Source organism: Podarcis erhardii, assembly GCF_964252035.2.
Source record: "Podarcis erhardii genome assembly, chromosome: 2".
Classification (NCBI taxonomy): Eukaryota; Metazoa; Chordata; class Lepidosauria; order Squamata; family Lacertidae; genus Podarcis; species Podarcis erhardii.
The window spans coordinates 6544997-6561892 of NC_138498.1; the positions used below are offsets into that span (position 1 = coordinate 6544997).

Consider the following 16896-nt stretch of genomic DNA (forward strand, 5'->3'; position numbering starts at 1 on the left):
TTGCCTCTCACTTCTTTTCTGCCCTCACCTCTGCCCACCCACAAGGAGGGTTCACAGCAGCAGCTTGGCCAGGTGACGTGTGTGTCTTGGTGGGGTTTCCACTTGTCCCTTGTAATAGGGGATTGCCCCTTATTTCAAGGGAAAATGCTGCATAATAATAATAATAATAATAATACCTTTATTGTCAATGTACAACCTGTGTACAATCAAATTAACCCTCCCCACAAACACTGAATTTCATTGTACTCTGTGTGCTTGTCGCAGAACACACCAACCCCGAAAGTCAGTTGTCCCTTATGTCTGCCTTGCTTTCTTTCCCCCTCCTCTTCTGCTGAGCTCAGCTCCTCCCTCCCATCTCTACCAGAGCTGCTGCCTCTCTCCTGCCTGTCCACTTTCCATTTCTCTCTCTTTCTCTCCCCCTTTCCCTAACTCCCTCCCTCCAGTTACACTAAATCCAGTGAGAGACGCAGCTAAATTCATGTAGGTTACGGTTGCTAATAGGAAAAACATATGTTCTTTCTCACAGGGCTTTGGGGCTTGGTGAACAACGCAGGCACAGCTCTACCATCAGGTCCCAACGAATGGCTGACCAAAGATGACTTTGCAAAGGTGATCAATGTCAACCTTCTTGGGATGATTGATGTGACACTACACATGGTGCCCCTGGTGAGGAGAGCCAGAGGGAGGGTGGTCAACATCTCCAGTGTGAATGGACGCCTGGTAATCTATGGAGGTGGTTACTGCCCATCCAAGTTTGGTGTGGAAGCCTTCTCTGACAGCCTGAGGTAAAAACAGCAGCTCTTTAATGTCTTCTTTTGCTTACTTTAGTGCCACACTCCCTAACCACTTGCCAGGCTGGAAGTGGCTGATGCGAGTCCTCCTGGTTTAGTTGCCAAGTCTGGGGAAAGTGGGCTGCAGGGAAGAAAGAGCTGGGAATTATGGCAGCTGCCCAGGGCTTTGCCCAAGACTCACACAACTTGAGATGAATGTATCCAGGAAGGATCTCAAAAGAGAAGATGGACAGGGACTGGAAGGTGTCTAAAGGATACTTGCAAAACCATATTGAAAAATCAGAACTCCTGTTAGAATAAACAAGTTCCGTTTTAAATACTGAAATACTAAATAAGATGGATAACAATGTGTAATAGAAAAAGAAGCATGAAATTAGGTTAAAGGTGTGTGAAAGAAAGTAATAGAAGTGGATAGAAATTGCAATTGAGTAGATTGGAAGTCTAACACTAAGGTGGGGTGAGGGGTGGTGGATGGTGATGGGAAAAGGAATTATCTGTGGGATTGAGTGTAGGTATGTTTGAACATTTTTAAAGATTGTATGAAATGTATGTTTGTATGCTTGTATATTCGCAATATGTGTGAATTAATGCTGAATTATTTTAATAATAAAAACTTTTTTTAAAACAAAAGAAAAAGAAAAAAGAAGGTATCCAGGCACAGGTCATGCCCACATCTGGCCTTGAACCAAACTTTTCAAATCACAAGCCCGCAATTGGATGTGTGGCTCTCAGTCCAGGACCTTCTCATTAATGGTGAACATGCTATGGATGTCCCCCTGTTTTCCTTAGAATAGTTCGTGTAGAGTGTGGTGGTAAAGGGTTAACCTTTCTGTGTCTCACGTCTGAGGGAAGGGCTTCCACGGGAAATCAGCCAGGATGTTAGGTCACAGCTCTTTGTTGTGCTGTGAGAAGTGCTTTCGTTTTTCATTCGGTCGCTGCTCCGAGGAAGAAAGGAGTCAGAGAAAATGGAGCTGGATACTGATGGCCTGTAAATATGCTGTTTTTGCTTAATAAAATGCTTCTAGAATAGAGAAGCTGTCTGGACTTGATTTAATGTCTTTCTTACATGGACCAAAGCTGTGCATCTGCTAATTGCTTTCTCCCGGGGCTGCGCTTGAAAAGCTGGCGCAACGGAAGCGTAAGCTGGACGGAAAAGCAATAAAACTTCAGGTTATGGAACCATGCCAAGAGTGTGAGAAAGAACATAACTTAAAAGCCTGCAGGTCAGCTTGATCTACTGCCAGAGGCTTCAAAGGCAGATCTGAGTTTGCTGACGGAGGGGAACAATGGAGCCAAGGCTTTCCGGAATGCCCGGTTTAGCAGAAGAGTGAGTATTTAAGCTACTCTAGCCGACAGAAGGGAAGGGGAAAGAATGGCCCATCCCTAGGGACAGGTCTTTGGGTTTAATATGCCGTGTCAGAGGCTTCCGGAGGCGGCGCAGAACAGCAATGGCGGTCCTCTTTACTCTGTGAAGAGGGGCTCTGCGAAAAAGGGTCGTCCGCTGCAGCAAAGCGGAGACCCATCAAGAAAAACCACAGGCAGAGTGAGCCTGTGGACGTGGGACTCGGCGGGCGCCAAAAGCCCCCCCAGAAACGAAGAAGGAACCTCGTAAGGGGCTCCGGAACGTGAAAGGGGGAGCGGCGCTGTGAGTTCATCGCTCTTTTCGTGGATGCAAAGCCGCGCTGCTGCTGCCGATGAGCGCTGACCTTTCTTCTTGAAAACATCGAATTTGACAGCTACATACCCGTGAGTAAGGGGTACTAAATTCTGGACTAAATTTATGGATTTTGACTGAAAACGGGAGGCGAGTAACAGGAAGTCCGTCTTCCGATCCTGCTAACTAGATCAAAGCAAGGGCTCTGAAGTCGCTGGAGCGCCCAAAAAGGATCGTAAAAGCAGAACAAAGGTGCATTGATAGACTTTGTTTTTAGAAGTTAAAAGGGAAATTTTTGTGAAACCAGTGGACTCTATTTTTGGAACTTTCTTCCTATTTTTGAGCTATACGGAGTTAAAAGGGACAACCTAGTCGTCGGGCTGCCAGAGTGTAATAGAGAACTGTCAAACTGCCGATACTGTTGCTGAAGTTTAAACTGTTACATAGACTGAGATACTAACGTTTAAACATTGTTGCTGGGACCACTCTTGACACCTTGTGGCTTTTATTTAAGAAATAGAAAGCCTTGGGAATCTTCCTTTTGTAGTCAGGAATTACAAAGACTTAATACGGGGAACATAGGAACTTCAATGGCGGAAAAGAGTTCTTTCCTTTCTTGAAACTTTGAAATACTCCCCCTAGAGGATTGTGGAGACATAGAGGCCTGGGAACTGTACTTTATTGAGACTTCTTGTGGTTTAATTGTTTATATTTTGAACTTGTCTCTCTCATGGAATAAAAGACAATTTGACCTTGAACTGAGGCAGGTGTGGAATGAGCGGCCCAGGGAAAACAAGAGCAGCCAAAGCTAAAGAAAAAGAAAAAGAAAAGAAATCTGTGCAACTTGTTCAAACAACTTTAACTCATCAACGTAGATCATCTGTCCCAACTGTGCTAACAGCACAGGAGGTGGAAATTGAGCAGCCTGCCACAGAAGATATGGCAACTGGAGGATCTGAATCAGTCTTGAAACAAATTTTGGAGCAACTGGCAATTTTAAACCAAAAGGTGGACAATCAATCATCAAAAATTGACCAAGCCACATCCTCTATTAGTAAACTAACTGAGCAGGTTTCCCAGCATACTCAGGCAATTGAGAATTTGCAAGGAGCTACGGCTGAAAATTATAAATTAGCTGTGGAAGCCAATCAAAAAGCAGAGCAGGCAAACCGAAAAGTTGATGAGATTAAGGGGGAAGTAAGGCCTCTGAAAAGACAGGTAGGGGAACAACAAGCCTACCTGTCACTGGTTGAATTGAAAAGCAAGGAAAATAATCTCAGGTTAAGGGCCATCCCAGAATTGGAGGCAGGTAATTTAGAGGGATTTCTGACACTTCTATTTTCCAAATTCTGGGGAATTGAGGAAGATAAAGATTTCAAAATCGTGACGGCCTTTAGACTGGGAAGATCGGTAAAGAAAGATAAGGCTAGAGACTGTTTGGTTATTTTGAGATCAAGAGAGGAAAGAGATAAGATATTAGGCCTACATTTTAAAAAATCTTTGGAGATAGAAGGTAAAAAGGCTGAAATCTACAGAGATATACCCAAACATCTATTGGATCTTAGGACCACCTACACAGACCTGACCGAATTGTTAAGACATAACGCAATTCCTTATAGGTGGGAGTTTCCACAAGGACTATCATTTACCTATAAAGAAAGGAAAGTAAGAATCAAAACACCTGAGGATCAGCAGAAGTTCCTACACGACCACGAGGAGGACCTCCAAAAAGGAGCTGCAGCTTCTTGGCCACCACTACCACCGGGACCACCACCAAAACCTACACCGTCTGGATCTGGACCAGCACCACCACCTCCGGGATCGGAGGAAAACCTAGACACCCCATTGTAAGACCCATCAATTAAACCAGGATGTCTCTGCAGCTTCTTAGCTGGAATATAAATGGCGGAAACTCTCCGGAAAAAAGAAGAAAAGTATTTCATATTTTGAAAAAAGAACAATTGGACATTATTTGCTTGCAAGAAACACATGTGACAAGGCTCCACAGAAAAGTGTTAATTAATAAAAGATTAGGCCAAGAATTTATTTCTTCGGATAAAGTTAAGAAAAGAGGAGTGGTGATTTATGCAAAGGAGAGCCTGTCACCGAAATTTTTATTTAAAGATGAACATGGCAGAATTTTGGCGATTGAAATTCAGACACAAGGGGAAAAATTTTTGATATTAGGAATATATGCTCCAAATGAAGGAAAATCGGAATTTTTTAGGAAGCTGCATGAGATTATGCTGGACTACTTAGATTATAACAACATCATTATGTTGGGCGATATGAATGGGGTCGTATCTGTAAACATGGATAAGTCGCAAAGTGCTAACATAACGAAAGATGGCAGACTACCTAAAACTTTTTTTGAAATGACTGACAATATGGATTTAATTGACATATGGAGGGTTAAGAACCCCTTAGGAAAAGAAGGAACTTTCTTTTCTGAAGCTCATCTGACATGGACACGAATCGACCAAATATGGATAACTAGAGGACTGGCACCTAAGACTAGAAAAGTGGAAATCTGCCCAAAAACCTGCTCCGACCATAATGCATTGAAAGTGGAATTGAGACTAAGCATAACCGGATCCTTTAGATGGAAAATGAATGACACCTTATTAAGGGATCAGGAGATTGTTAAGAAGGCCCAAAAAACTTTAAAGGACTATTTTGAAATAAACTTAAACACCACTGTGGAAAAAAGAACAATCTGGGACGCAAGTAAAGCAGTTATGAGAGGGTTTCTAATACAACAAAATACGATTAAGAAAAAGCTCTGGAATGAAAAGAAGGAGAAGATATTGGAGAAAATAAGAGAAGGAGAGAAAAAATTAAGATCTAGGCCTAAGTCGGTGGAAGTGCTGAGAGAAGTGAAATTTTTCCGGGCACAATATTTGAAATTGATAAATCAGGAGGTGGAATGGAAAATTAAACAGATGAAACAAAGATCCTTCGAATCAGCAAACAAGTGTGGGAAACTGCTAGCATGGCAGTTGAAAAAGAGACAAAAACTTAACACAGTCACAAATCTAGAGATTGAAGGGAGAACGGTTCAGAAACCCGAGGAAATTAGAAAGTGTTTCCAGAGATATTTTAAAGAACTCTATTCACAAGGGCCACAGAAAGACTTTGAGATGGATCAATTTCTTAAAACCAATGGATTACAAAAAATAACTCAGGAAATGAGAACTACCCTGAATAGTAATATCACCCAGCAAGAAATTGAAAGTGCCATTCAGAACCTTCAATTAGGCAAATCTCCAGGTCCTGATGGACTTACCTCCAAATACTATAAGGTTTTGAAGGATTATTTGATACAACCTCTGTTGGAGGTCTGCAATCAGATTATGGAGGGGAGGAAGGCACCGGAGACGTGGAAAGAAGCTTTCATCACATTGATACCTAAACAAGAAACTGAAAAGACCCAGCTTAAGAACTACCGCCCCATCTCACTCCTAAACGTGGATTACAATTTTTTTGCGGATATTTTGGCAAGTAGGTTTAAAAAAGTACTTAATGAAGTGATCCATAAGGACCAGGCCGGCTTTCTCCCCGGTAGGCATTTGTTTGATAATACAAGAAATATTATTGACATTTTGGAACTCCTACAAACAAATCTCAATACTAGAGCGGTTTTAATCTTCATTGATGCGGAGAAAGCCTTCGACAACATTTCTTGGATGTTCATGAAGAAAAATTTGGAAGGGATGGGAGTGGGGCGGGGGTTTGAAAATGGAATAGAAGCAATTTATTCAGAGCAAAAAGCTAAATTGATTGTTAACAATGTGGTGACAGAGGAGTTCAAAATAGAAAAAGGGACACGACAGGGGTGCCCCCTATCCCCCCTATTGTTTATTTCAGTCCTGGAGGTGCTATTGAACATGATTAGAAAGGACCGGTCTGTACAAGGAATTGAGGTCGGAGTGAAACAATATAAACTGAAAGCTTTTGCAGACGATTTGGTATTAACATTACAGGAGCCAGTCTCTAGTACTAAAAGAGTGTTAGAATTAATTTCTGACTTTGGTCGGGTGGCGGGATTTAAGCTGAACAAGCAAAAAACTAAGGTTCTAGCAAAAAATTTGACAACTACAGAAACAGATGAGTTCCTGAAAGAAACGGAATTAAATGTGGTTAAAAAAGTAAAATACCTAGGGGTGTATCTGACCTCCAAAAATTTGAATTCGTTTAAAGATAATTATGAGAAATGTTGGTCAGAAATTAAAAGAGACTTGGAAATATGGTCAAGATTGAAACTTTCCTTGTTGGGCCGAATAGCAGCTATAAAGATGAATGTATTGCCGAAAATGTTATTTCTGTTCCAGGCCCTACAGATCGTGGACAAAGTGGAATGTTTTGGAAAGCGGCAGAAGGATATTTCCAAGTTTGTTTGGCAGGGCAAAAAGCCCCGAATAAAGTTTAAAATACTAACTGATGCGAAAGAAAGAGGGGGATTTGCCCTGCCAGACTTGAGGTTATATTATGAATCTGCAGCCTTCTGCTGGTTGAAAGATTGGATTTTATTGGAAAACACTGATGTCCTAGATCTGGAGGGGTTTGATAATGCTTTTGGGTGGCATGCATATTTGTGGTATGACAAGGTTAAAGTTCACAAATTGTTTAAAAACCATATTGTCAGAAGAGCAATTTTGATGGTCTGGACAAAATATAAGGACTTATTGGAGAGTAAGACTCCGAGGTGGCTCTCACCGGTGGAGGCCAAGGCACGTAAGAGACTTAACATGGAAGCCTACTGGCCTAAATATTGGGAAATAATTGAAAAAATTGGAGACAATTGGAGGTTGCTGAGCTTGGAAAAATTGAAAAACAAGGTGCGAGATTGGTTGCACTATGCTCAAATCCAGGAGGTTTTTAAAGTGGATAAAAAGGTTGGATTCCAGGTGGAAAAATCGAAATTAGAGACAGAACTGTTAGAGCCAAAAAATAAACTACTTTCGAGAATGTATAACTTGCTGCTTAAATGGAATACACAGGACGAGACAGTCAAATCCGCCATGATAAAATGGGCACAGGACTTGGGACACAACATTATGTTTGAAGACTGGGAAAGGTTATGGAACACCGGAATGAAATTTACGGCATGTAGTGCCTTGAAGGAAAATATTATGAAAATGATATACCGGTGGTACATGACCCCAGTCAAACTTGCTAAGATATATCACCTGTCTGACAATAAATGTTGGAAATGTAAAGAGGCGGAAGGGACATTCTTTCATCTCTGGTGGACTTGCCCGAAAGTGAAGGCCTTTTGGGAGATGATTCATAATGAACTAAAAAAGGTACTTAGATTTACCTTACCTAAGAAACCGGAGGCCTTTCTTCTGGGCATTGTGGACCAGAGAGTACTTAAGAAAGATAGAATTTTTTTTATGTATGCTACCACAGCAGCAAGGGTCCTGATTGCTAAGCATTGGAAGACACAAGATTTACCCACGCTGGAGGAATGGCAGACGCAGTTGATGGATTACATGGAACTGGCTGAAATGACTGGCAGAATCCGAGACTTGGGAGAAGAAACAATCGAGGAGGACTGGGAAAAATTTAAAGACTATTTGAAAAAACACTATAAGTTGTATGAATGTTAAAAAATGCACTTTTTAGGAAATTCTAGCTTCAGCAATTGTAAATTAATGAAATGGAAATTAAGGTACAAGAAGTCAGAGGTGGAATAATGAAATAACTTTATTACGTTTAAGCTAAAACGTATAAGATGTGGGTTACAACACTTTGGAAATTAGGTAACATGATAAAATGAAAGATACAATAAGTTTTGAAACAAGTTAACAAATTGCTGATGTTTTGTATCACAGAGAATGCAGGGTTTGGAGGATGTGGGGAAGTCCAATAGATGTGTTGGAAAAAAGGATTATGGAAATTTGTAATTTCTCTACTTTATTTTCTATATCTGTCTTTATTTCTTTTTTCTGTATTTCATAAACTTAATAAAAATATTATATAAAAAAATATAATATGCCGTGTCAGAGACTGAGTGGCCAAAATTGGCTGGAATGGTCTTTTGCAATGGAGTACCTGCTAGTGGGGGAGCAGCTGTGGCACTTGGTGCAACCCCCACAGCCTGGAGTTGGGAATACAATGGCTGAGGAAGTTGCAGTTCAAACTGAGCTGAAACAGCGTGTGCTCAGAATTCTGGCCGAAAGCGTCGAGGCTTGTCTTTTGCCAGTCCTACAGGGTGCCAATGAGCCAAGGGTCGCTTGGGAATCCCTCCTAAAAGCTTGTGGAGCTGGAGTGGGAGGCAAGGGCCAGGAAGTGGCTGGAGTTGCACCAGAGGCGGCAGAAAGCCAAGATGGCGCTGGCCAGAGCCTTGAGAGCTCTTTGAAAGCTGAGAGGAGCCTTAAGCCCCCAAGGGGGAGTGAAGGGACTGTTGCTTTTCCTGTTGCTGCTGCTGGTGCTGTTGCTGTGCCTGAGAGCTGTTTGGATGCTGCAACACATCTGTGTGAGGAGCCAGGAGAGAGGCTAAGCGCCGGGAGCCCTGCGCCCAGCAGAGGGGGTGCAGGGAAAAGCCCTGCCAGCAGTGGGGGGGGGGGCAGTCAGCAGTGAAAGCTCTGAGAAGCCTCTTTCTCCAAAAGCTTCCAAGTGTTGTTTTCGTCCTGAGCCGGAGCCTAGCTGTGGGAAGCTTTGTGCTACTAGAGTTTCCAAGGTTGCCCATCTGGAAGAGCTGCTGATAACAGAGTCGGTGCAGCGTGAGAACGTCAGGAGAAGTCCAATCTCTATGGCAACAGAGAGAGCTGCATCTACGGAAGCTGTGAAGGCCGTGGGCAAGTCCCCCAGCCGGGGGGAGACTGTTGCCTTGACAGCCGCAGAGGACGTCTGCAGAGGCCCCAGTCAGGGGGGCAATGAGAGGGAAAGCGTTGCCATGGCAATTCTCAGGAATGTCAACAACCAGAAACCCTTACTGTCGTCATAGACTCAGGAGCGACAAACACTCTAGTGCCCTCTCCTGATCTTTTGCGAAATTGCAGGACAGTAAAAACTGACAGATTTGTGACGCTTGCTGATGGGAGTCAAAGAAGGCTCACACAGGCCGGGACCCTTTATGTGAAGAGAACCTGAGCTTACAGGGTTAAACAGCTCAGTGTGTACGCCCTGCCTACCAGTAAGGGGGTGGTTTTTGGCCACAGGGCTCTGGAGTATAGTCCAGAAGGAGCCGGCCCCACCCATGCCAGTTGCTTCTGAAGATGGCGCAGCAGGCTTAGAGGCTGCTTTGCTGGAAGATAGAGAGCAGAGAATGCAAAGAGAGCTCTGTATGTTGAGAGCAAGCGTGGACGCTTTGCTGTTGCCCCACCTGGAGTGCGTTGAGTCGGCTCAGGCCGCCTGGCAGGTGCTGAGGAGTCTGTGTGAAAGCTCAGCAGGAGCCCAGGGCCGGGAGAAAGCCGAGAGCAGGGAGGAAGCCGAGAGCCCAGAGGGGGCTGCTGGCCATGTTCCTGAAGTTACAGCTGTGAGTAGCTGCTTTGTCTCCGAGGGGCCGTGTGATGTTGAGGCCCACAACCAGAGTGCTGGGGAGCATGCAGGCCCAGGCTGTGCACCCAAAGGTGGGGGTGCTGGGAACAAAGAAATGGCTGAAGAGGGAGCTGTGAGAGCTGTTGCTACACGTCGCCGCTGTTATCGCTGTGGCTCCCCCTCCCATCTGGTGAGAGAATGTCCAGTGGAGGCACAGGAACAGCCGAAGGCCGTCTCCCGTAGCAACCAGATAAAGGGCTCTTCTTCAAAGCGTGGGAAAGGCAAGCCGAAGGCAGCTGGACATAAACATTTGGCAGCCTCTATGGCTGCAGTCTATGGCTGCAGTCAAGAGTTGTCAACAGGATACTGTGCTGGCTTTTGTCATCGACTCAGGTGCTTCCCATCACTTAGTGCCATCTGCAGGATTTCTGGAGAACTGCACCTCTGTAACTTCTGGGAAGACTGTGTGTTTAGCTGATGGGACTAAACATGCTCTCACGCAGACTGGCTCACTGTTTTGTTCTTTCTTACAGGATTCAATCCAGGCTTTTGTTGTTCCAGGACTGTCCCGCGCGTTGCTGTCTGTCAGTGCCCTTCTTGCTGAGAACTACAAAGTGTGTTTTGAGAACAATAAGTGTTCTATTTCTAAGAATGGACAGCAACTAGTCAGTGTTGAATGTAAAGACAGGTTGTTTGTGATAGATGCTTCTTTTGCAGGTACAGGTGACACGGAGTTGGCTCAAGCACAGTGTGCCAACGTTCCAGTTCATGATGCGTGTGCTCACTTATGGCACCGACGCATGGCTCACGTGTCCTGGGGGTCAGTGAAGAAGATCCCAGAGTGTATGCAAGGGTGCAAAATGAAATCATGTGCTAAGTTTCTAGATTGCAGAGCGTGCAAGTCTGCAAAGGTAAAAACGTGCACATACCCAAGGTCTGAGAGGGTGACCACTAGGGCTTTTCAGTTAATTCATGCAGATTTGTGTGGTCCGATGTCTGTGACCAGTCTGGGCGGGGCCAGGTATGCGCTCACGCTGACAGATGATTTTTCGAGGAACGGCTGGGTTTTCTCGCTGAAACACAAAAATGAGGCTGCACCGCTAATCAAAGACTGGATTGCGGCTGTGGAACTGCAGTTTTCCACATGGGTGCAAAACTTTCAGAGCGATTGTGGTGGGGAGTTCACCGGGTCTGCACTACAAAGTTTCTTCCACAAAAAGGGGATTCAACACCGATTGTCCTCGCCACACAGTCCCCAACAGAATGGGATTGCGGAAAGACGGAACAGGACTCTAGGGGAGATGTCCGCAGCTCTTTTGTTTGATGCCGGACTCCCACAGCGTTTTTTGGGGGAGGCTTGGCGAACGGCCAACTTTATTCTGAACAGGTCGTTCAATTCAGTGGTAGGTGACACACCGTACTTCTTGCTGCACGGAAAGAAGCCGAAAGTGCACTACTTCCGCGTTTTTGGCTGTGAGGCTTGGGTCCTCATACCAAAGGCCAAATGCGAGAAAGGTGAACCCAAGTCCCAAAAGATGATTTTCTGTGTGTATGAGCCAGGGACCAAGCGGTGGAGGTTTGCTTATCCGTCAGGGGATCAGTCCAGGATTCTGCTCAGCAACAGTGCTGAATTCTGTGAGCAGAATGGTTGGGCTAGGATACATGGGAACCCTGACATCCTGTCAGAGAGTCTGTTTGACTCTGCCGATGAAGGAGAGGAAGAGGTTGAACCTGCTACTGAGGCTCAGAGTTCAGACCCAGTGCAGGCAGAGGGGAGAACTTCTCCCAAGGCTGTGAAGACTGAGCAACGCAGTGCTCCATCTTCCCTCACAGGTTCGGCTGAGAAGTCCAGAAGGTGCAGTAAGTCAGAGTGGGAGCTCTCTGATGCCAAGGACGTTCTGGCTGGCCCCAGTGGGTCAGAGGGGGTTCCTGAAGTAGTGCTGCACCGTTCAGCTCGGACGACCAAGGGGAAACCTCCTGAAAGGTTTGCTGTCACTAGCATGTGGGTCGGAATGGCACAGTGTGAACCTGAGAGTTTTGAAGATGTTCAGAAACTGCCTCAGGAAGAAGCCAGGAAATGGCATGAGGCGATGCAGAAGGAGATGAACTCAGTGGAGTCTCTAGGTGTGTTCTCCCTCACGAAGTTGCCGGTGGGAAGACAGGCCGTGGGTAGCCGCTGGGTTTACCGTCTTAAGCCCACAGCGACAGGAGAACCACAGTATAAGGCCAGATTAGTGGCGAGAGGATTCACGCAGCGCAGGGGGTTGCATTATATGGAAGTTTATGCTCCCACCTGTAGGAGTGAATCTCTACGTTTGCTCTTGGCCATTGCCGCACAAAGAGGGTTGCTGGTGCATCATTTTGATGTGGACGTTGCTTACTTGAACTCAGACCTCCAGGAGATTTGTACATGCTTCCTCCTCCAGGGTTTGAGGGCAATGAGCAAGGTACTGTGTGGAAACTTCACAAGTCAATTTACGGCCTGAAGCAGTCGGCCAGGAATTGGAACTTGTGCCTGAATGAAGCTTTGGAGAAGCTAGGTTTCAAGAAGAGTCTTGCTGAAAGTTGCCTGTTCCTCAGAGGATCAGGAGACTCACAGGTACTGGTGTTATTTTATGTTGATGACATCATCCATATTGGAAAGGCAGACAAACAGGTGCAGAAGTTTGCCAAAGAGCTTGGGAAACGGTTTCAGCTCAAGAACCTGGGTGCAGTAAAGATCTACCTGGGCGTGCAGATAGCGAGAACTGAGGATGGTAGCTTCTTGCTCAGTCAGAAAGGCAAGATTGAACAGTTGCTTGAGAAGTTCAGAATGTCCAATTGTGCAGGAGTTCGGACACCCATGGAGACGAACTTTGTGAAAGATAGCCAGCAAGCAGAAAGTGCCGAGTTTGAGAATGCTGAGCTCTTTCAGTCAGCTCTAGGTAGTCTGTTGTATCTGTCCCAATGGAGCAGACCAGACATTGCCTTTGCTACCAATCTGCTAAGTAGGGAAGCGTCAAAGCCCAGTGTGAGTGCTTGGCACGGTATCAAGCGGGTACTGCGCTACCTGCAGCATACCAAAGACTTCTGTCTTAAGCTGCCAGCTGAAGGTGAGGCAAAGCTCACATGCTATGCGGACAGTGACTGGGTGAATTCGCAGGACCGCAAGTCTGTGTCTGGGTTGGTGGTAAAGTTTGGGAAATCACTAGTTGGGTGGAAGTCCCGGAAGCAAAGTCTCATTGCGCTGTTTCAGAAGAAGTGTTGCTGACAGTTGCCTTTATCTGAAAGGATCAGGTGCAACACAGGAATTTGTGCAGATTTTTGTAGATGATTTGCTGTACTTCTCAGAGACAGGTAAACAGGCAGAAAAGTTTGCTAGGGAGCTTAGTAAACGGTTCAAGCTCAAGCAGCTTGGAGCTGTCAAGACGTATCTAGGTGTAGATATTGTCAGGGCACAAGATGGAAGTTTCTTGCTCAGCCAGAAAGGCAAAATTGAGCAACTGCATCAGAAATTCAGGATGAATGATTGCGCAGGAGTAAGAAGTCCTATGGAGACTAGTTTTGTAAAGGACAGTCATCAAGTAGAATGCGCTACGTTCGAAAATGCTGAAGTCTTTCAGTCAGCTCTAGGAAGTTTGCTGTATTTGTCCCAGTGGAACAGACCAGATATAGCATTTGCTGTCAATCTGCTCAGCAGGGAGGCTTCAAATCCTTCTAGAATAGAGAAGCTGTCTGGACTTGATTTAATGTCTTTCTCACATGGACCAAAGCTGTGCATCTGCTAATTGCTTTCTCCCAGGGCTGCGCTTGAAAAGCAGGTGCAATGGAAGCATAAGCTGGACGGAAAAGCAATAAATCTTGAGTTCGGGCCCAACATGCTTTATAGAAATGTTGATTACCATGTTGAAAAGTGTGTGCTTTTTCCAACTATTTACATACCACTTAATTATCAAGGTGTGGGACTGGGCAGTTATCTGCACATATGCACTGCCCAGGCTCACGTAGCAGGGAGGTCACTGCTAACACTCCATTCTCTCTTGAGATGCATGGATGCCAACATCCAGGTTTCTGTGATATGGCGGACAGACCGTGGAAAATACTAATTTACTCTCAGAGGCTGTGAGACAATTTAAAGTGGTGAATGTACAAACCACCGAGGTGGGAAGGGCTGAGGTGGGAGGTTGGAGGAAAATGCAAGGGAAAGTAAGGGTGGTCCACAACAAAAATGGCACCTTGTGTGAATGGATTTGGGAGGATTTGACTGTGATGGAGACAAAACAGGAAGGGAGGGCAAAAATATGGGAGGCTACTATATGTGCTGGCAATGTAAAGTTATTAAGAAGGCCTGGGAAGTGACATAGAAAGATTTGAAGAGAATGTGGAAAATGTTTTTCGTTAAAAAAACAGACGCTATGATTTTTTAAAAAATAATATTTATTAAGTTTTTAACAAAAAGAAGAAAAAGAATAAACAATTAACAAAAAACACATAAAGAAAATCCAAATACAATACAAAAACCAAGATTTAACATAAAAGGGGAAAAAAAAATCCCTCTTTCTGGTATCTTACAATCATTTACTTATTTTCCTGACTTCCTCACACCTCCCTTTTTTGTATTCCATTTAAAATTTGTTCAGCAAATTCATACCCTCTTAATTTAACCTTAATTATTTATCTTCACATATTCTAACTTCAGATTTTCATCTTATATCGATCCCTTCATGCATATTCTTATATTTCCTTATTGCTAGAACCACTTCGTTTCATTCCAACGTCATTAACATTCAATAATTTTACAGTATTTCTGTAGATAGATTTTAAATTTCTTCGAATCTTCTTCCACCAACTCTTCTCCCTGGTCTCGGATTCTGCCGGTCATTTCAGCCAATTCCATGTAGTCCATTACTTGCATCTGCCATTCTTCCAAGGTGGGTAGGTCTTGTGTCTTCCAATGCTTTGCAATGAGTATTCTTGCTGCTGCTGTAGCGTACATAAAGAAAGTTCTATCCTTCTTTGGTACCAATTGGCCGACCATGCCCAGGAGAAGGCCTCTGGTTTCTTCAAGAAGGTATATTTAAATACCTTTTTCATTTCATTATATATCATCTCCCAGAAAGCCTTAATCCTTGGGCACGTCCACCAAAGGTGAAAAAATGTACCTTCGGTCTCTTTACATTTCCAACATTTATTATCGGGCAAATGATAGATTTTTGCAAGCTTGACTGGGGTCATGTACCACCTGTATATCATTTTCATAATATTCTCCCTTAAGGCACTACATGTTGTAAATTTCATACCTGTGGTCCACAACTGTTCCCAATCAGCAAACATAATGTCATGTCCGATATCTTGTGCCCATTTTATCATAGCAGATTTTACCAATTCGTCCTCAGTATTCCATTTCAACAGCAGGTTATACATTCTTGATAGTGTCTTAGCTTTGGGTTCTAACAATTCTGTTTCTAATTTTGATTTTTCCACCTGGAAACCATTTTTTTTGTCCAAGTTATAGGCCTCCCTTATTTGAAAGTAGTGAAGCCAATCTCGCACTTTATCCTTTAATTTCTCAAAACTCTGCAATTTCAGTTTGTCACCCTCCTGTTCCACAGACGCTATGATTTTGGAAGGCACAGGACTTAATGGATTTATTGAGCAGAGGACTCTGTTCCTGCACTGGAGAGTGGACGCCAGTTCCTCTAGTTACAAACTTAATTTGTTCCAGAGGTCTGTTCTTAACCTGAAACTGTTCTTAACTAGAGGCGTGCTTTCGCTAATGGGGCCTCTGCGCCGCCAGCACACGATTTCCATTCTCATCCTGGGGCAAAGTTCTCAACTCGAGGTAACTCTTCCAGGTTAGCGGACTTTGTAACCTGAAGCGTTTGTAACCTGAGGCATTTGTAACTCGAGGTACCACTGAAGGAGGAAGAAGCCACTGCCATAGAAAATAAAGAATATTGGCAAAATTAATGAACTATGCAGGACATATTAGATAATTTGAAACCCAAGAAAGAAAGGGGGTAATGTTTATTGCATACTTTGTAAGCTTTGTGTATAGGTTTCTACATTAGTTGAACTTCTAAAAGTCACTTGTAATAAGATGAATAAGGTTTTAAAATGGGATTAAGAATATAAGATTTTATGGATATGCATGAATCTGTATAAAATAATGGAACCAGGAGGGGGAGTGGAGGGAAGTCAATCAAGTTTTATGGTTTAAATTTTTGTTTGTGATGATTGTTGTTGTTTTTTTGTTATCGTAAAATTAATACATGGTTGCCGACAACTAAGCCATGAATGTGTAGCATTTGGAGAGAAATTCTGTGTGGCATCTTCTCAGGGTTGTTTGCACTGTAATCTTCTTCTGCACAAAGGAGGTTTGGTAAAACCCTTAATTGCTCCTTTTTTAAAACAAGGGGTCCCAGAACCCAAAGAACAGGGTCTTGTTCCTTTGATGCAAGTGACCTTTTCCCTCTTAACAAGAAGACTGGGCAGAGATGGCAGAGGCTGCAGGGAGGAGGGTGGAAGCAGCCCTGGCAGAAAAGGCTCCTTGCTCTCTGCAGCAACTTTCCCCCACTAGGTTAAGGTCTCCCTTCAGAAAGGCATTTGATGTATCAGCTAGACTGGGGTAGTCAACCTTTTCATACCTCCCGCCCACCAATGCATCTTTCTTGATGGTAAAATTTCCTTACCGCCCACCAGTGCTGGATGGAAGGAGGATTCAGCTTGTGCCGTAGAATCCCCTGCCGCCCACCTAGAATCCTGAAACACCCACTAGTGGGCGGTAGGGACCAGGTTGATAACCCCTGAGCTAGACTTTGAAGCATGTCCTCATGGCTGTCTCTTAATACAACTGGTGCTGTGTCATACACAATCCTCTCCTGGGTAGGGCGTATCCTGGCTCCTGCAAGAGGGCAGAAGGCAGGGGAGCTGCATTTCCCATCTTTTCTTTCTCCTCAATTTTCTTTTTTTTAAAAGAAAGATGTT

General features: G+C 44.2%; 2 protein-coding genes across 3 annotated transcripts in view; both read left to right on the forward strand.

Moving 5' to 3' along the window:
* Window positions 1-16896, forward strand: part of LOC309332138 (retinol dehydrogenase 7-like) — a 30912-nt gene that overhangs the window by 11838 nt on the left and 2178 nt on the right. For both annotated transcript variants that reach the window (XM_081845004.1, XM_081845005.1), the window contains exon 3: window positions 527-785. In XM_081845004.1, the coding sequence (XP_081701130.1) occupies window positions 527-785 (259 nt within the window). The remainder of the gene's footprint in view (window positions 1-526; window positions 786-16896) is intronic.
* LOC309332172 (retinol dehydrogenase 7-like) overlaps window positions 1-16896 on the forward strand; it is a 66223-nt gene that overhangs the window by 8574 nt on the left and 40753 nt on the right. The gene's annotated exons all lie outside the window — the stretch shown is intronic.